Raw genomic sequence first — 20,352 nt, 5'->3', positions numbered from 1 at the left:
TTGGTCAGTACTATTTATTTGGCCCTAAGGTGATTTTGTTGTTTTTTCACTGTCCTCTGTTTTTTACTGGTTAAACAGATGTATGCAATAGATAACTCCTCATGCAGCCCCTTGTGTTGTTCATAAGACTTGTGGCTGTCAGTAAATATCAGGCCTCGATGTGATATTTATTAGTACATTGGCCTTAATATAAAAAAAAATAAAAAGAGAGAGATTGTGATTGCAAACTGGGGGAGTTCAGGTGGAGAGGAGCTGAACGCTCTTCTGGTAATTCAAACCCTGTGGTATATTCCCAACAATGAATGCGCTGATAAAATGAGCAATCCAAGCAATGCCAATGGTTCTGAAATCACATGGCCCACTGTTGGGGTGGTCAAACCCCTCTGCATTTGCCCTTAATTTAGTTTGTAAGCTTTTGCAGCCAGTATTTGTTAAATTGATTTAGAAAATAATCACTCCCACTCCATTCACTGTGCTTGATCATCCATTATCCAGTGAGCTGCATCATGTTTGGCACCCTTGATAAAAATGAAGAAGAAAGGCCGCATATAATCAACAACACAGATACTAATCTATTTGTTATGTTCAAACATTCAGGAAACTATATTTTGGAGTGAGACTGACTGTATTTTGGGGGGAAGTTGGCTCAGGAGGTAAGAGCAGTCAATTGTCTGGCAGTCGGAGGGTTGCCGGTTCGACCGGGCTGTGTCGAAGTGTCCCTGAGCAAGACACCTGACCCCTAAATGCTCCTGATGAGCTGGTTGGTGCCTTGCATGGTGGCCAATTGCCATTTCTGTGTGAGTGTGTGTATGAATGGGTGAACAAGAAGCATCAATTGTACAGCACTTTGGATAAAGACACTATATAAATGCCAACCATTTACAATTTATTTTTATTGCAATACATTTCCTGTCATGCTGGTACAATTTTGGAACACGCCGTAGATCTCAGAATATTTTACCGAGACATGCAGCTATCCAAAAGCATGAATATGTCTCCCAGACCCCGGTCACTGCTTCTCCACTGGCATCACCTTGTCCAGCAAGCCATTGATGGCAGCGATGGCCCGGTCCACGTAGGGTCCAGCCCAGGGCCTGACGTACTCTCCGTACAGCCCCAGGGCAGCCGTGTGAGTTTTATCCGCCAGTGGAAAGGCCTCAATAGCCACACCTCTGTGAAAAAAGTGAAAAATAAACCCCACAAAATGGCTGCCAATTAATCATAGGGCGACCAATGGGGACCAGGAATATATTCCCAATTAAGGGATTGGTCAGTAAAATGGGGAGCAACAGTGCTATCCACAAGCCCACTGAGCCACCAGGGATTTGGCACGGATGGTTCAGTGGGTAGCACTGCCACCTCACAGCAAGGAGGTCCTGGGTTCGAATCCCGGTCGGCGTGGGTATGAGTGTGTGAGTGAATGGTGTAAGGGCGTGGGGACAGAGGACCAGACGCGACCAAAGAGGGAGTGTTCAACCACCAGAACGTATGATAACCACTAATATAGTCTAGTCAACCCAATATAATCTAGGAGAACCACTAGGGGAGAAAGGGGAAAACGGATAACAGGACAGAAAACTAAAATAGTACCAAAAACCTGGCACAAGATCCTATTTTGGCTTAATAGATGAAAGACAATAATAAAGAAAACCTGATACGGTTACCTGAATACGGGGTAACACGCCTTTAAATCTCTAATGGAAACATCAGCCTTGAAGACTACCTCTACCTGGCTCAGTGTCTGAAACACAATGTAACACTCAAGCACAGAGTGGAGGGACAATGAGTCTTAAATAGGCTAGAGCCCTCCTACCAATAACAGATAATTGGTTAGTAATTAGACTGCACCTGGATACCAATTAACCAAGGCAGCAATCTGTATGTGTGAGCCCGAAAAAAGGATACTGCCTGGAAAATGAGCAGGAAAACCCTGACAGAATGGTGTGTGTGCCCTGCGATGGACTGGCGACCTGTCCAGCGTGTATTCCTGCCTTTTGCCAAATGCATGCTGGGATAGGTTCCAGTCCCCCTGCGACCATGTTCAGGATAAGAGGGTTAAGATAATGGATGGATGGATGGAGTTGAGTGTTATTGTGCCAATTGACACCAAATTATTTTTTTTTTAGTCAGCATTTACTAGAAGGCCAATTCCTTTGTGAATCAAGCAGGTGAAACTCAGGAAAGTCACATGAACAAAGAAAATCCAAATGGCTACCCATTCAAGATGGTGGTGAGAAAAACATAGATATCCATATTCAGAGGGGACTAGCGACATTAGAAATTTCCTACATCTAGATTAAAAGGTTGATTTAACAGCTGTTAAAATTATTGGATTGCACCTCTGGTTGGGACTAAAACCAGCATATACAGGGGTCCCTTGCATCGAGGTTGGGATCCACTGCTGCATCCTATGGGGAATGTTTTATGCTTCCAAATGTACTTTTAACTAATCTAGTTGCAGTTACATTTGTATGTCTTGGAACTGTGGGACTCACATGGCGATGTCTTGGGCAGCCTCGACATAGGGATTTTTGTACAGTTTTTCAACGAAGTCCGAGGTTACATTGTTGTCGAAAATGTTATCCATCATGGGGCCTATTATGGGATGCCCAATCTTTTCATAGTACTGCCACAGCCGGTCCATAAAGTTGTTTATCACTTTACTGTACTTAAGCTTCAGCTCCTGCCCTGGCTGGGGCAAGTTGCAGAGCGACACAGTCACTGGGGGTGAGACAGACACAGGACCCCGTGCGTTATTCAAGACACCTGCCACAGGGCTTTCCCAGCAAAGACAGTCACTGCTTTAAGGAACTGTTTTCATCTTGAACTGATATCAACTGATTTAATCAGCTGTTGTTTTTTTTTTTGTGTATTATTTTTTAATTACAAATATCCAGCAGAAATCAATACAGGAGGACTGAACTGAACTTGCATTTTATCAAGGTTTCTCAAGTCACATCTCCTGATATGGTTGCTAATTAGCTACTGTACATGCTTGAAAATGTTGGTTAGCTGTTGCAGACATGAGCGGTGTCTGAAACAGCTTAGTTGCTGTAGTATTGGTGATCTACGTATTTCCAGGCTGTGTCCGACTCCTCAAAATATGTGCTGTTCACTAAACAGCTTCAGGAAGGCTTCAGGAGCAGACCATGTGGGGTACGAATACATGTAGATGGCATTTTGAGTAGACAGCACATATTTTGAGTAGTTTTCAGGCTGTTTTTAGTAGTTTTATTAACCACAATCGGGTACAAGAGATTTTGCAAATGCAGGCTCAGGCCGCCTATGTTAATTTGCAAAAAGAGACCTTTAACCCACTGGTAAACAGATAAGAGTTCACTGAATATTTGTCCTTTCCTCTCTCTTTGTATAGTATTTTGTGCAATCCCAGTTTGCTTACCTTGGAGCGCAAGAATTACAGCTATCACCAGTTTCCCAGACATCTCTGAAAAATGAAAGATTAATGAATGAATGATGTAAAATCAATAGAGATTATGACTTATATATTGGCAAAGACAATTTTACTTTTAAAGTTGGAAATTTATTTTAAAAATATTTTTTAAAAATATTCTCGGAGCATATAATGTCCAAATTGAAGGATTGGAACATTTTGCTCTTACCATGCAATGAAACAAACAACAAACAAAGACTGAAAATGTATTTCAATAAGATAAAATATTTTCAATAAGGATAAGACATAAAATGACCAAAATATTTGTAAATACTTTTTCCAAAATACCTTTAAGATTGTGTATACTGTAGATCCCGAGGGTGAAATGTAGTGGACGATGAGGCAGACGTATGATCACGCTGAGCGGTAGGTTTGTCAGTGTCCAGTTTGTGTGCTCTAGTTAAAGCCACAGTAATATGGGGCAGGTGTAAACAAACGTCATTGCTTAATTCATACCCACCAGCGCCCTCTATTCATGTACAAGCACACACGCACATGGATGCATCTTTGTGTGTGCAAAGTGCTTTGCATCTGGCATAGTGATATCCACTGTTAATCCTCTTTGAGTATAAACGCAAGACAAAAGAAAGGCTTTTCTCTCTCTATGTCTTTCTCATTCACCATAGACACACTCACACACACACATAGAAAGAGAGAGAGAGTAAGGTGCAGTGAACTGGTGTGCCAATGAACTTTTATTTGCATGCAGATCATTTTACACATGCTCATGTATGTGCATTGAACTGTATACATTTTCAAGAAGCATTTCATGTGCTGTGCTATGCAGTATCATGGATGAGTGCTTCTGGTTTTGTTTATTTAATATGTGCCCATGTTAATGCACTTGGCCCATCCACTGGGAAAAATATCTGACCGGTTGTCTAAAGACCTCCACGTCTCTGATGTCACTCCCAGATAAACCACACTTTCAGATCATTAAGCCTGTTGAATACCTGAAAGAAAGCCACCATCTTATGGCCGTGATTGTCTACATGGCTACTGACAGTATGACGGTTGGTGGGTGATTAGTAATTTGCTTCCAGTTGTTCTCAGATAAAGCAGCCAGTATTTGTTAAATTGATTTAGAAAAGAAACACTCCCGCTCCATTCACTGTGCTTGATCATCCATTATCCAGTGAGCTGCATCATGTTTGGCACCCTTGATAAAAATGAATTAAAAAGGCTGCATATAATCAACAACACAGATACTAATCTATTTGTTATGTTCAAGCATTCAGGAAACTATATTTTTCATTTCAATACATTCCCTGTCATGCTGGCAAAATTTCAGAACACGCAGGAGATCTCTGATCATTTTCAACGAGACATGCAGCTATCCAAAAGCGTGAATATGTCTCCCAGCCCCCAGTCACTGCTCCTCCACTGGCCTCAAGGTGTCCAGGAAGCTTATGATGGCAGCGATGGCCCGGTCCACGTAGGGTCCTGCCCAGGGTCTGACGTGCTCTCCGTACAGCCCCAGGGCAGCCATGCGAGATTTGTCTATCAGTGATGAGACCTCCCTAGCCACACCTCTGTGCAACAGAAAAAATTAGAAAAATAAACCATTAGAAATGGCCGCCAATTAATGGTGGGGCGACCAATAGGGACTAGGTATATATTAGCAATGATGAGGATTGGTCAGTGCAGAAAGTTAAATAAAATGAACTGTGTTGGTTTTTTTTGTTGGTTTTGTTTGTTTTAAGTTTTATGTCATGACTCAAACCCAGGACATTCAGCAACAGTGCTATCAACAGGCCTAATGAGCCACATGGGACTTGGTCAATAATACAAAATGGTGTACCTTTCAATGTGCACTCAGTGAGCACTTTATTCGTTTTTTTTATTATTAGACTGATTGGTCTTCTGCTGCTGTAGCCCATCCACTTCAAGGTTCAACACGTTCAGAGATGCTCTTCTTCATACCACTGTTGTTGTCACGTTTCATGTTTGTCACGTCATGTTTCATGTTTAGTTATTGTCTTAGTTACGTTATTGTCATGTCACGTATTGTTAGTCTAGTCTCGCCGTGTTTTTATGTTTTATTTCTTGTTACGTTTCATTGTCTTGTCATGTTATGTTTAATGTTTAGTTCTTGTTACCATTTATTTCTTAGTCTTGCCATGTCATGTTATATAGATTATTGTCATAATTTCGCAAACTTGTTATGTCATGATTTATGTTTGTTTCATGTTATGTGGTTCTGTTCATTGTTTAGCATACACTTTTTCATGTCTTTCTGCAAAGTGCATGCCAAATCCTTGTGTCTCAGTTATGCAACTTGTCCCAGGTTTAGACATTTCTGTGAAATCCTTTAGAAATTGGGGCCATGTTTGACAAACATAAATGCCTGACAAAAATAATCCATTTCACCATAACTGTGTGGGCGGGTGTAGGCGTGATGACCAAGTAGAACTCACTTGGTGACTTTTTCGACACTCTGGATATGGGGAACGTGGGACAGTTTTTCGAAGAAGTCCAGAGATACCTCGCTATAGAGAACGTGCTCAATCAGGGGGGCTGTTATGAAGTCCCGAATCATGCTGAAGTAGGGCACCAGCCGCTTGTGAAATGAGTCCATCACATTACCGTATTTGGCCACCAGCTCCTGGTCCGGCTGGGGCAAGTCGCAGAGCGACACAGTCACTGGGGGTGAGACAGACACAGGACCTCGTGTGTTATTCAAGACACCTGCCACAGGGCTTTTCTAGCAAAGACAGTCACATCTATAAGACACCGTTTTCATTCTTGAACAGATCTTATTAATTTATGATCTTATTCATTTATTTGTATGTATTATTTATTAGCGATTAATATTCTGTCAAACTAATACTGGTGGACAGAAAATCTGGAATTTTTGGAAGGTTTCTTAAATCATATCTCCTGATATAGTTGCTAACCAGCTACTTTAGTTTGAAACTATTTTTGCTCAGTATACATTGGGGGTCAAAGCGGTTAAGTAGGCAAGCAGTTCCTCTAAATCTAGTATTTATCTATGTATGTCCAGGGTTTCACTAAGAGTGGGCGTGTCGATGACTATTGTTTTCCGACTCCTCAAAATATATTCTGTCTACTGAACACTCTGCAACGGTACGGCGGAAGTGTCGTAAGATGCCCACCCATGTGGGACCTTCTAAAAATATGTTTTACTTCCTGAAAAGTCTGCTTGTGAATGCACTCAGTGAAAGTTTTCCTGCTGAACAACTCACAGTCTGCATTCATGTAGGGCACTAATATACAGTATGCAGGCAGTATGCTGAATGGACAGTACATATCTTGAGGAGACAGTAGTTAGTATGCTGTGTCGAACCAGGGCCGTGGACCGACTAGTTGAGTTGTATTAACCACAACCGTGATCCAAGAGATACAGTTTTTATTAAATTTTTTTACTAATGCAGGTTAAAGCAGCCTATGGTAATTTGCAAGCCTAGACAACATGAAACCTTTAACCTACTGGTAAACAGAAAAGAGTTCACTGAATATTTGTCCTTTCCTCTCTCTTTGTATGATATTTTGTGCAATCCCAGTTTACTTACCTTGGAGCGCAAGAATTACAGCTATCACCAGTTTCCAAGACATTTCTGAAAAATGAAAGGTCAATGAACGAATAATGTGAAGTCAATAGGTATACAACTTATACATAACTTATATATTGGCAAAGGGAATATGTTGGAAAGATATTCTGTGAGCATACATTGTCCAAATTGAAGGATTGGTATATTTTGGTCATATGCAAAAAAAAGCCCCCAAAAGAAAACAAGAATGGAAATCATAATAATGAAATATTATTATACCATTAAATAATTCAATAAGATAATACAACATTTCCAATCATGATAAGACATAAAATGACCAAAATATTTGCAAATTGTCAAACTTTTCCAAAATACCTCTAAGATTGAAGGATTGGTACATTTTGGTCTTACCATACAATGAAACATAACAGGTCAACAAAAACGATTGAAAATTTAATTCAATAAGATAAGATATTTTCAATAATGTGAGACATAAAATGACCAAAATATTTGTCAATACTTTTTCCAAAATACCTCTAAGATTGTGTATACTGTAGATCCCGAGGGTGAAATGTAGTGGACGATGAGGCAGACGTATGATCACGCTGAGCGGTAGGTTTGTCAGTGTCCAGTTTGTGTGCTCTGGTTAAAGCCACAGTGACATAGGGCAAGCGTAAACAAACGTCATCTCTTAATTCATACCCACAGGTCGAGCAGAGCAGAACTGTTGCTAGTTTGTAAGCTTTTTCAGCCAGTATTTAAATATTGAAATTAATTTAAATTGATTTGTCAAAGAAAACATTTTTTGTTTCAGATTTTCACTTTGTGGCCATATGTAGATGTTTTTTTATGGAATTTGTTTCTTTACAATTTTGAATAAAATGAGGCAAAAGGTTAATATACATTCACTGAGTACCTGATTAGGTAGACCTGTACACCAGGTTGTTAATGCAAATATTTAATCAGCCAATCATGTGGAAGCAACTAAATGCATATGAGCATGCACACGTGATCAGGAGGTTCAGCTGTTTTTCAGGCCAATTGTGAGAATGAGCTAGAAATGTGATTTAACTAAGGTTGACTGTGGAATGATTGTTGATGCCAGACAGGGTGCTTTGGCTATCTCACATCAAAGTTTGGTCATTTATATTACTGTCACCTTCCTGTCAGCTTTGACCAGTCTGGTCATTCTCCTCAGACCTCTTTCATTAACAATGCGTTTTTGCACGCAGGACTGCTGCTCACTGGACGTTTTTTGCCTTTCCACACTAAGTAAACTCTAGACTGTTGTACATGAAAATTCCAGGAGATCAGCAGTTTCTCACATACTCAAACCACCAACAACCTGTCTGGCACATTCACTGCTCCTCCATTGGCCTCACGGTGTCCAGGAAGCCCTTGGCTATTGACAGTATGACGGTTGGTGGGTGATTAGTAATTTGCTTCCAGTTGTTCTCAGATAAAGCAGCCAGTATTTGTTGCAGTGGAATGACTGCCATTTCTACATTCCTGTAATGCAGCGATCTAGTAGTAGTAGTACTAGTAGTAGCTGCAGTAGTAGCAGTAGTAGTAGTAGTAGTAGTAGCTGTAGCATACACTGGATTGGCCGTTACAAAGTAATACCGGGTCAATTGCAGCATGCTTAGGTGGGAGAAATGATCAAGCAGTACTCATCCGGTGACATTTATGACACTATGGACATGGGGATTGTGGTACAGCTCTTGAAAGTGGTCTTGTGCTGTCTGGCTGGAGAGAAGTATATTAAAGTCAATGGACTCAACAGGGGGTCTCCCATGGCCATGGGCCCAGTCGCAGAGTGACACAGTCACTGAGGGTAAGACAGACACAGGACCTTGTACGTTATTTAAAAAGGCAGCCTCAGGGCTTTCCCAGCACAGACAATCACATCTATAAGACACCGTTTTCGTTCGTGAACAGATGTCAATTGATTATTGTCTTACTGTTTTTTTTGTTTGTTTGATTATTATTTTATTGACCAATGGGCAATATTCAATAGAACTCAATACAGAGGGCTGAACTGAACTGGAATTCTTAGCAAGGTTTCTCAAATCACTTCTGATACGGTTGCTAACTAATTCGAAACTGGTGGTTAGCTTTAGCAGACCTGGACAGACTGCTTGAGTTGTTTTAACCACAAGGGGTTGCAAAAGACAATGATTTTGCTAATGCAGACTAAAGCCGTCGATGGTAATTTGCAGGCCTACAAATGGTTAAAAATGAAACCTATCATCCTATCATTCACTGAATATTAGTCCTTTCCTCTCTCGATAGTCTGATCACCCTATTAAAAGCAGTGAACATTGCTTTGTATGATATCTTCGTGCAATCCCTGTTCCTTACCATGGATACCAGCTATTACCAGTCTCCCAGATATCTCAGGCCTCTTGGCCTGTAGAGAAATATCCAGCAGGTTGTCTAAAGTCCTCCTCCCCCGAACCCTGCTTAAGGTTATCTACCACATGTATTCTTTATACTCTTCATAACCTATCCCTCTCTTTCAACTACACTGCACTACTGGTACGTCTAATTTTCATACAAGGTGACTCAAAGACTAATCCCAGCGTTTCATCTGTTACTGGGCATATCACAAGTAAACATTGCTCTGATTTGATTTGATTTAAATGGTTGGCATTTATATAGCGCCTTTATCCAAAGCGCTGTACAATTGATGCTTCTCATTCACCCATTCATACACACACTCACACGCCGATGGCGATTGGCTGCCATGCAAGGCGCCGACCAGCTCGTCAGGAGCATTTGGGGGTTAGGTGTCTTGCTCAGGGGCACTTCGACACAGACTGGGCGGGGGATTGAACCGGCAACCCTCCGACTGCCAGACTGCTCTTACTGCCTGAGCCATGTCGTTTAAGTTCTACTTCCCTTTGTTTCCCGCAGTATTTCTGACCCAGTAGTGCAGCCGCTACTGTAGCCCCATGAGTGTTGTCCATGTAACGGTGGCACCAAATCACCAAATGTAAATAAAACAAAGAAGCACAGAAGGGGTGGTGCATAGTGCCCAGTTTAATTCATGCAGCAAATTACGACACAAGCACTGATATATTGATAATAACACAGACTTAACATCAGACCCATTTATTAATCTTTAGATATTCTATCTAGCAAATATCTGTGAATATATTTATTTATTTACATTTATTTATATACTTTATTAGGTATTTATTAGACTTATTGATCTTCTGTTGTTGTAGCCTATCCACTAAAGAGGTTTAATGTGTTGTATGTTCAGAGATGCTCTTCTGCTTACCACTGTTGTAATGTGTGGTTATTTGTGTTACTGCCACCTTCCTGTCAGCTTTGACCAGTCTGGGCCTTCTCCTCTGACATCTCTCATTAACAACGTGTTTTTGTCCGCATAACTGCTGCTCACTGGATGTTTCTATATATGCCCTTGATGGTTATACAGACATTGTACAGGAGGAAATATAATAGTATGGTAGTGGGTGTGTGTACTTATAAAATACTTGAGCGGGGTAGAGGTTTCCTAGCTGTTTTGTTGTCCGTAGTACCTCAGTTTAAACTTTGATATACACATCTGTTTCAATTTGTATAGCCTGGTTCTGACGATGGTGCTGTACTCAAATAAGCCACACAACAGTGAGGTGGCGCTGTTGTGCCTCTGTGTCTTCATAATTACAAATGGCCTGAAAGGTCTGTTGTGCTGGGGCAAATGCTGCTATTGGGACCAGTAACGGCTCCAGCTTTGACTGATGCTTTCCCAGGCACTGGATGCTGCCTTGTAGGCCTGTTCAGTGGCCCATTGCGTGTAAGAATCAGTTATGGGCTTAACGTGGTCCTCGTAGTACATCTCAGCAAAGCCCTTGACCATTCCTCTAGTATCCTTTGCAGAGGGCCTGTAAGCACAAGAAAATGAACTGCTGTGCACCAGTTTCACTACTGACAGCTAAATAGACAGCTGCTATGTTAACTTCAGCATTTCACACAAAACTTACCCAGGAGTGTTACAAACAATCACTTGCACGCAAAACAGCCGGCAAAGGCAAGTATTTCCCAATTGCATTTGCTTAAGAAAAGGAAAGTTACCTTTTTATCTGGTTTAGAAAAGGTAAGTTGCTTCATCAGGTATCATGCGATTAGAGCAAGATGCTGTCAGTGATGACAAAGTGTGTCTGTCATCACCAGAAAAGGTTTGATTCAGCCAAATGTTGGGCAATTATACCAATTATACCAATTGTATTAGCATTTATTCGCGTTATAGAGCAGGGACCTCAATCCACAATCCTGGAGGGGTGCTGGGTCTGTGTTTTATGTGTGCCTGCATTTAAGGGCTTAATTGAAGTCATCCATTGGCTAAAGAGTCTACATGTCATGCTTCCAAGGCCTAAATTGTCTGCTGAGTGAATGGGAATTGGGAGAATCGGTGGAGGCCGTGGTCCTCCAGGAGGCGAGCTTGAGGTCCCTGGTATACAGTGTTTGTATCCCATCTACTCCTGCACCCACCACAAGAGAAATACCTCCTCTGAGCTATCTTCATCCCGAGGGGCTGACATAACCAGACATCCTGTGGTTGAGAGAGTGAGAGATGGAGAGACCTTTTTTCTAACATAGACCTCTATCTCTATGGCTCAATTTTGACCCATAACTCAGATCTCACTATGGTTAATAATGTAAAGTTATAAAAACCACAAGCGATTCTCGGAATGTGTGTTCTAATATTAGTTATTAATAGTCCGCTAACATAACACAGTATGAGGTAAAAAACAACATTGACTGATGATCTTTTTTAGTAAATGGTTGGCATCACGCCTTTATCCAAAGCACTGCACAACTGATGCTTCTCATTTGCCCATTCACACACACCCTCTCTCACACACACAGCAACGGCGATTGGCTGCTATGCAAGGCACCTATGTGTTTGTTGTGTGAATTAAAACATGGGTCAAATTTGACCCACCAACACAAAAGGTTTCCAACACATTAGGAGGGTTTACTATAGACCAGTCTCAATACTACCTATCATCTCTAAAATTCTGAAAATATGAACCAACCAATTGCTAGAATGAAATGGTATTGGAATAAAATTACTAGCATAAAATGGAATAAAATCTACTTAATGATCACCAATTTGGTTTCCACATCAAGAGACCAGTCTGGCCATTCTCCTCTGACATATCTCATTAACAAGGCATTTCTGTCTGTAGAACTGCTGCTTACTGGATTACTGGAGACTAGTGTGCGTAAAAATCCCAGGAGATTAGCAGTTTCTGAGATACTCAAACCACCCTGTCTGCCACCAACAATCATTCCACCGTCAAAGATTTTCACATTCTGATGGTTGATGTGAACATCAACTGAAGCTCCTCACCCTTATCTACATGATTGTATGTGTTGCACTGCTGCCACACAATTGGCTGATTAAATAATCACATGAATAAGTAGGTGTAATAAAGAAAAATGTTCCTAATAAAGGGCTTGGCGAGTGTCTATATATAGAGAGATACAGAAAAGTTGTGTTTTCCTGTCTTAATGTTACTCTTGTACACTATACCAAGCCAAAAAGCTACAATATTAGACAATCTTAATTTAAAAACATCATTCCAGTTACTCCAAAAGAAAATGAACCTGAACAGAAACAAAGAAAGGCTTCAGGCTATTAAGTATAGTTGAGTGAACACACAACGAATGCCGTTCTACTTTGAGAGCTTTTTACAAAATATATGTATCTGAAGTGAAACATTGGTCCATTATCATACAAGTTAAAGTTTTTCTTTTTTAAACTCGCAAAGTCCTAAACACGTTACCTGAACCTCACGCATTGATTCAACAGCCTGTGTCACACGATTCATAGCCTGGAACTTACCGTGCAGCCCTAATACCAGGGCGAAGAAAGCCGGCTTTCCCAGCATCCCTAGCAGAGACACAGGGCAGGTTTTAGAAAATAATTTTGAACATATTTCAAATGCATTGTGGTATGCATACAGTGCAGTAGAGAAAGTAAAAACAATACCTGTCTCTTTGTAGTGGAGCAAACTTAATCCTGCATAGGAGCTTTGGCTGTCTGTGATTTAATTAGGAAATCTGGAACAGATCGACCTCTTAACTCTTACCTCTGAGATAGACGTTCACTTGTTGCACATTGTTGTTTTGGCAGAGTTAGCATGGGGGTGGTGAGTGGGTGTAATTTTGGATGATGACCTTAGGAGAGATTCACTGAAATTCATGTTCTGTAGAAAGCTGGACATATCACAAGGATATTTTGTTAAATTAGAACGTTTTAGAACCCGGCCTACATTTTTAGCACAGCGAAATATAGCACAACCTTCATAACAAACAATAATGACAATGCCTCCCCCTCTACAAATCCCTTCCTTTGACTCATCCTTTTCTCTCCAACAAGTATTGCTTTCAAAGTTTCAGCCCAGCAAATCAAGATGGTGTAGCACACATGTTTAGAACTTTTAAGTGTATTGTTTCTTTAAATCACATTTTAATAATTGTGTCTACTTGTTTCATTTCATGTTACCGTTGATGTATGGTGTGTGGCTTGGAGCCTGAAACATTTTGAGATAACGGTGACCTCAAGGCTATCAGGAAGAGCTCTTTTTCAGTTTTTTCCTGCCGGTTTAATGTGTCTATGTTTGTTGTATTGGCAATGTGAATTACATGGAAGGGGACACATTAAAGCTGTGTGCTGATGAAAGTTTTGAGGTCATCCTCTTTTGGGCAACAATCGATTAAGTTTTTATTTAGTTAAATGCCAAAGTGCAGTATGATGCAAAAAGTCAACTATTTGCTTTTGCCATTTTAGATTAGAGAAACTCAGCAGCACAGCAAAATTCTATGTACAATGGCAAACCACAGACAGCTGCAGATTGTTATTGGAATTGATGGGAGCCCCAGTGTGTTCATTAACAGAAGACAAACAGTGACTTTAACCAGGGAGCTTGTGAAATTAGGAAGTGTACCCTGCTATGTTGTTTTTATTTCCCCCAATCTGGAATGAGAGTACCCTATTCCTAAAAGAATAAGGTTATATAAGGTGGTGAATGTTGAGTCTATGAACAAAACACATACAGTCCCATGCATTACACACACCTGCTGAGACATCAGTTGTATTCCTCAGTGCTAAAGTGTGATATGCGCCAGTGTGTTAAATGGTAAATGTGGATATATGCATAGGATTCATTTCAACTTTTGGATCACGTAGTCCTACGTCGCCAAAAGTCTAACAAGCATACTAGCTAGTCTAGATATGAATTAATATGAAAATATTGGCACTGCTCCATTGAGGAAATTAGTACAAATGATGTGTAATACCCGTGAACCTCTGTCAAGGGTGTAGCTGGCACTCAGTGTTACACGCCCATTTGTACAAATGATGCAACATAAAATGACAGATGGCTGCTAATTTCATATATATTTCTCACATAAGGAAAGTCACATATTTTTACTTTTTCTGCTTGAAGTAGGTCTAGGTGGCATCATTTGGTGTGTGTGTGTCTGTGTGTGTGTGTGTGTGTGTGTGTGTCTGTGTGTGTGCATGTATGTCTTGTCTCCGCAGGGCTACACACACTGCTGGGACTTTGGGCTGCAGGCATACAGTACTTTCTTTTTTCCTGAAGACAAAGCCATAATTCCACTGAGTAAATCTCCACAATAGTGTTTCCACAGGTGATGAATTCATTAGCATTACTGGGAGATCTGGTAGCATTCAAGTTGATGGAGCCCACTGCATATTTCTATTATGCACTAACACACAGAAACATTATGACGGTTTCCTGTAACCTTGCTCGGCTGATATAATCTTTGGTCTGATCCCTGAGAACATGTCCCCGTGGGAGTTCAATCCAGAATGTTTAATTATGTCCCTGTATAAATCCTTCAGTTCATTTTAAAGCCAGAGTACAACACACTGGACAAGTGCCATTATTTTTTATTAACAGAGAAGGGAAGATGGCGGAACAAGCAAATGGACGGCAAGAGTAGCACATCAGGGCGGTGGGTTACTCCACTTGAAAGGCCTCTTCCAGCATCTCCCTCATCTTCAGAAACTTATCTGTCAGCCAGTTCCTGTGGACAGAAAGACAAAGAAGATAGATGGGGAGGTGTATTTTAAATATGAGTTACTGGATTTGTGTTAGACATGGGCAAAATACATATTTTACATCTTGTTCAGGTGAGGCTTGATGCACCTGTTACCATAAATATGTTTTCACAATCAACATAGTGATCCATTGAAAATAAAACTACAACCTGGCAGAATTATACTGTATGCAATCAGTAGATAGGTAAAAGTATCACTGTATTGCCACACTGGCCGGCCTGGTCTGTGTACTGGTAAGTGTGCGATAGCTAATTGCGATAGCTGATGTTGGTGATGTCCTTCATCTATGTGGATTTTGAGGCCAGCTCATTTTTAACTGAGATGCCAGTTACATTTGAGTGGGAGCTTGAATAACCTATGTATTTTTGTGGTGGTCTGCGGGTTTGAAGATAATTGTTAATTATCTTCAAACTGTTAATACAGGTGAGGTAATTGAATGGATATAGGAGGCTATTTGTCTGGTCTCCACTGTTGTTCCCTGTCCCCGTGCAACATCTACACATTGTTGGCTCCTATTTATATTCAACTCTGAGTGCTGGTTTACCTGGCACTGACAACCAGTTTTTGCTGGGACACATCATCCAAAGTTGCCATGGCATATAATCTAATATCGTTGGCAGTTGATACCACGCCGTTTGCAAGGTCTAAAATGCCCTGTTTCAGTCTGTCTTCGTCCTCATTCCTCGCCTCTGCAAACCAATGTAACAAAGACAGCGGTTCATTTTGTGTTGTTTTACGGCTGGAACTCAGAAACTCCAGCAATAAACCAGCAAAAATGAAAAGCAGGGTCAAGGGACCTAATGAGAGAAAGCTAGAGGAACTGACCTGTGTTGGCCACCAGGACCAAAACCAACACTGCGATAGCAATAGGAAGCTTCATCTTCGCTTTGTGATCTGCAACGAAAGAGGGCCATTCTTGGGCCACGTATCGTGCTTTCCCCAAATGTGAAATACACAACGCCACATCACCAGCCATAATATAGACAATTTTTGCTAGAGTTAGTCATTTGAACTCAGTGACCACTTCATTAGGTAGACCTGTACACCAGCTTGTTAATGCAGATATTTAATCAGCCAATCATGTGGCAGCAACTCAATGTATAAAAGCAGACGTGATCAAGTGGTTCAGCTGTTTTTCAGACCTAATGTCAGAATGGGGAAGAAATGTGATCTAACCCAGTGAGCAGCAGTTCTGTGGTGAGAAACACTTTGTTAATGAGAGACGTCAGAGGAGAAGGGCCAGACTGGTCGAAGCTGACAGGAAGGTGACAGTAACGTAAATAGCTCCACATTACAGCTGCGGTATGCAGAAGAGCATCTCTGAACACAATGTGTTTTCACCTTTGTGTCTCCTGCTTCTTTGCCAACCCATGGACCGACAGCAGTTCCTTCCCCTGCATCAGCACCAAAAGCCCCGGACTGCTCCCCGACAGTGACTTTTCTGCTCTTAAAGATCCCATATTGTACACCTTTCCACTGTTTTATTTTAGGTTCTGTTAACTATAGGCATTTGTGTGATTTTAAGTACCAGAACAATCTTTTTCCAGTTATACATGTCCATTCTTCAGTGCTGCTCATTAGCTTTACCAAGAGCAGGTTGTTTTACTGACTGTGTCTTTAAGGCTCATTAATATCAATGAACCGCTGTTCTGATTGGCTGGCTAGCTCCATAATGACCTGAACACCATCTGTGCTTATTGCTTGGATATCTTCCGGCTACAAGGTGGGCCATGTTGAAGGTGGACATATGCAAATTAGTGTATAGTCATGACATCATAAAGTTACAGGTATCCAAACGGCTTGTTTAAATGCACTTAATAGGAACTGTATAAATGTATTTGGGGACTGTGCTTTTTGATACCTTAAAGGAATGCACCAACATTTTGGGAAATATACCTTTTTTTTCGACTTACCTAGACTTGGACGAGATGTTGTTTTCGGAACTATAACCAATGAGCACACGCGTATTCTTCCGCTGGTTGAGCACGGTGATCCATGCATCTTCTGAAGGTATCTAGCTCTTGTGCTGGATCTAGCTCTACCTTCAAAAGATGCGTGGATCACTGCACTCAACCAGCGGAATACGAAAGGATACATGTGTGTTCAACGGTTATAGTTCCAACCGTCTAACTTCTCCGAAAACAGCGTCTCTATTTTAAATACTATTTAAAATAAATATTTTAATGATACTTTGTGTAAATAAGAGTTGCTATAAGCTGTATTTATTTACTTTGGAGGAGTAGGCTACTCACTCTTCCAAGCTTCAAGTATTTTTGCTAAGCTAACACTTTATGCTAACATGGAATGCACAAAAATGAACATCTGGGTCTGGGTAAGTCCTAAGTCAGAAAACGCTATATTTCCCAAAATGTTGGTGTATTCCTTTAACTCTTGTGTAGCCTTAACATTCTGTATACTCCCCTTGTCCTAAGGGTAAACAATGACCAGCCTTCACTGAACCCTTAAAATAAAGCAGCTTCATTGAATTTCTATTTTTCAAATCTATTTTGCATTAAGATCATTTAGGAGGTTTTCTCTGCTGTTAAATATAGTGGCGGGCCATTTTTTACCCTTAAGACAACACAAGAGTTAATCTTAACCCTTTGCTAGAACTTTGCACTTGTCGATTATAGGGTACCTTTAGGTTTCAAATTGACCACCACAGTGGATTTAAGTTTGATGTGTAGGGATAAGGTATCTGCTTTTAAGAGTAAGCAAAATTAATCAGAATGTATTGACAGCATATTAATGTAAATTTTTAAGGGAATGTACATTTGTTTGCTCCCTTAGGCTTTTTTAAAGTAGAAATTTGGTCTTAGACATTTTAATATTATTTTTCTGCATTAATGTGTCAGTGTCATGTTTCCGAACATTCAATAAATTAAATTTTACAATGAAAATTAGCATTTCATTAAATTGACTGTGAAGAGGCTGGAAATTTTCATAAAATTTTCAATTAATTATCACACATCCACCCAATATCTACAATAACACACATTACAAGTCAGATATACTGTTACACTGCTATTCTCTGTGCCATCACGTACTGTGGCTCCAGCTACAAATCTCTCTATAAAAATCTCTATATACATATCTCATGAAACAATGGGAGGAGATATGCAATGAGACTAAAACATTTATTGGCCATTCATTCTTGATGTCATCGAGGTACCTGACCCAGCTCAGAGTATGGAAATAAATTGATCTCACCCATTCAATCCCCACATAGGAACAGATGTTTACACTGATATTGCAATGCCTTTGATTTCTTTACTTTTGCTGAAGCTTAATACATTCAACGTATAGTTTAAACCCATTCACAGATTTATTTGTAAAGTCTGTTTAAATAAATCAAGTCTTTTCCAGTAATCCTTAACAAGGTTATGGAACACATTTGGAGGGATTTTGGACCATTCCTTTATGCAGATCCTTGCAAGATCCTTCCCATCCTTGTAAAATCCTCCAGAGCCTGTGGGCTGAACTGAAGACGACCGATAATAAGCGCAAAAAAAGGATCTGTGTAGAGGAATGGTGGGCAGGTAACTACATGTCTGTATATATATAATAAAGACATGTAGATAAATAAAACATGACATTTAACTTCACGTAAGGATACACATACCTTTTAACTGCCGTTGAGAGGTAAGACTGGTTCTTTTTCTCTGTGTATCAGCTCTCAGTGGCATCCGTCTTTATAACCCATTCAAAAACGCTGACACACCAGTTAATTGTCACTTTTGGCCTATATTCATCTACTGCCATTGATCCTTGGCAGCAGGTTAGCGAAGGAATCCAACACCACTTATTTTCTGTTTAATATCTGCTTGAAAAATTCCTCACCCAATGTCATGATAACTAAAACCATATAGTATGAGAGAGACTCTGGAATGTGCTTTTTTCACAGTTCTAAACTTTTGTATGGCAACAGCAGAATGAAAAGTAAGCATAATGAAAAATGAATATTCTCTGGTTTGTTATCAGTTTTGTAGACAAACAAAGTGTATGTTGAAGTGAATGTACTTCAGGTTTCTGGTGCAATCAATGGTGATATAATTTTGTATTCTGATGTTAAAGGTAGCTGATCAAAATGCAACTGAATCAGATGTTAGCAGACTAAAGTACATCTTTTTATCAGGTTTCGATAGACTTTGAAACAGCTATATTGTGTCATGATATGAGAGTGCTAAACAATCTGACCATGAATGTCAATCTCTTAACATAGTTAGCACTAAAAGTAAAGGCACTCCTTTGTAGAAATTGAAAGCGGGGCTGATTTATTTGAGCATTCATGCCATGTAATGCAAAAGCAATAAAAGAATGAACCAGTACGCATGTATGAGTAATAATTACTTTCATTGCAAAATGATTTTTTCTTTCACTTTTTGTTTTTATATTTCAATAATGATGGCTGATACAGTGTCTGTAACCACTTTCTATGGGGTGCCAAAGTGTTATAATACAAACCCCAGGTCCTGGAGGGCCACAGAATGTGCTGGCTTTTGTTTTTACCCAGCGTTTTTTAATTGATCAATGAAAGCTGATTTTTTTAAAATGGATTGTTCTGTTTATTCACCAACGTTGCCTGAACTTGGAGTTCTTATATTTGCGTCTGTGTTATGCTGTATTTGTGTCTTTATAATTAGGTTTGAAGTGTTCCTAACTGTCAGACCAACGACATTATTACATTACATTAATGGCATTTGGCAGACTCTCTTATCCAAAGTGACATACAGTTGATTAGACTAAGCAGGAGACAATTTGTGACATTGAATGCAGGGTTAAGGGCCTTGCTCAAGGGCCCAACGGCTGTGCGGATCTTATTGTGTCTACACCGGGATTAGAACCACCAACCTTGCGTGTCATTTACCTTAACCACTACGCTACAGGCCGACATTGTTGGTTGCCTTTAGGCTTCTTTCTCCAAAATACACTTCAGTTGGATTTCCTTCTAAGATAAGCACTTGATGACAGCTGTGACCTCCAAACATGAGATGAAGTAAGTTGAGTCACAATGACATTGAAAATTGTGAATTAAAAAAAACAAAGTGCATACCCATAACCAGGGATAAGTGCGCTGAAAGGAGGGAAGTACAATTTCAACTGCTACCTGTACAACGAAGATAAGGACCAGGGCCTTTTTAATTTTTTTTTAAACGAACAAATAAACAAACAACAAAGCAAAAGTGACCAAACTTAACTATCCAAATACTGCTTACCTAGCTAACTAAAAATACCGAAACACAAAGACAACAATTAAGGTTCACAAGGTGGTAGGGAGGGACGGG

General features: G+C 40.2%; 1 protein-coding gene and 1 long non-coding RNA gene across 2 annotated transcripts; both read right to left on the bottom strand.

Moving 5' to 3' along the window:
* Nucleotides 1–873: 873 nt before the first annotated feature.
* LOC133135687 (uncharacterized) lies at nucleotides 874–7,600 on the bottom strand. Its single transcript, XM_061252918.1, has 8 exons — nucleotides 7,498–7,600; nucleotides 6,985–7,029; nucleotides 5,869–6,094; nucleotides 4,836–4,983; nucleotides 3,740–3,845; nucleotides 3,401–3,445; nucleotides 2,496–2,721; nucleotides 874–1,172 (listed from the first exon to the last, which is right to left on the bottom strand). Exons 2-8 carry the CDS (start codon nucleotides 7,025–7,027, stop codon nucleotides 1,010–1,012), a joined length of 957 nt encoding a protein of 318 aa, XP_061108902.1. The 5' UTR covers nucleotides 7,028–7,029; nucleotides 7,498–7,600; the 3' UTR covers nucleotides 874–1,009.
* A 2,385-nt stretch (nucleotides 7,601–9,985) lies between these two features.
* On the bottom strand, nucleotides 9,986–13,106 carry LOC133106123 (uncharacterized). The gene is made up of 4 exons (XR_009704300.1): nucleotides 12,971–13,106; nucleotides 12,824–12,871; nucleotides 11,464–11,524; nucleotides 9,986–10,856 (listed from the first exon to the last, which is right to left on the bottom strand). It is a non-coding gene; the product is annotated as an uncharacterized LOC133106123 (long non-coding RNA).
* Between the last annotated feature and the right edge of the window lie 7,246 nt (nucleotides 13,107–20,352).

Source organism: Conger conger, chromosome 1, assembly GCF_963514075.1.
Source record: "Conger conger chromosome 1, fConCon1.1, whole genome shotgun sequence".
In the NCBI taxonomy this organism is placed as follows: Eukaryota; Metazoa; Chordata; class Actinopteri; order Anguilliformes; family Congridae; genus Conger; species Conger conger.
Note: the sequence above shows the minus strand (reverse complement) of the source record. Positions and strands in the feature narration are given on the sequence as shown.

Bases quoted from the DNA above. Each gene is read 5' to 3' on its own strand.
- LOC133135687 (XM_061252918.1), bottom strand. From the start codon at position 7,027: ATGTCTTGGAAACTGGTGATAGCTGTAATTCTTGCGCTCCAAG. The intron at 6,095-6,984 runs GTAAGTAAACTG...TCTCACCCCCAG, and splicing joins TGTAATTCTTGCGCTCCAAG to TGACTGTGTCGCTCTGCGAC. The intron at 2,722-3,400 runs GTAAGCAAACTG...TCTCACCCCCAG, and splicing joins TGTAATTCTTGCGCTCCAAG to TGACTGTGTCGCTCTGCAAC.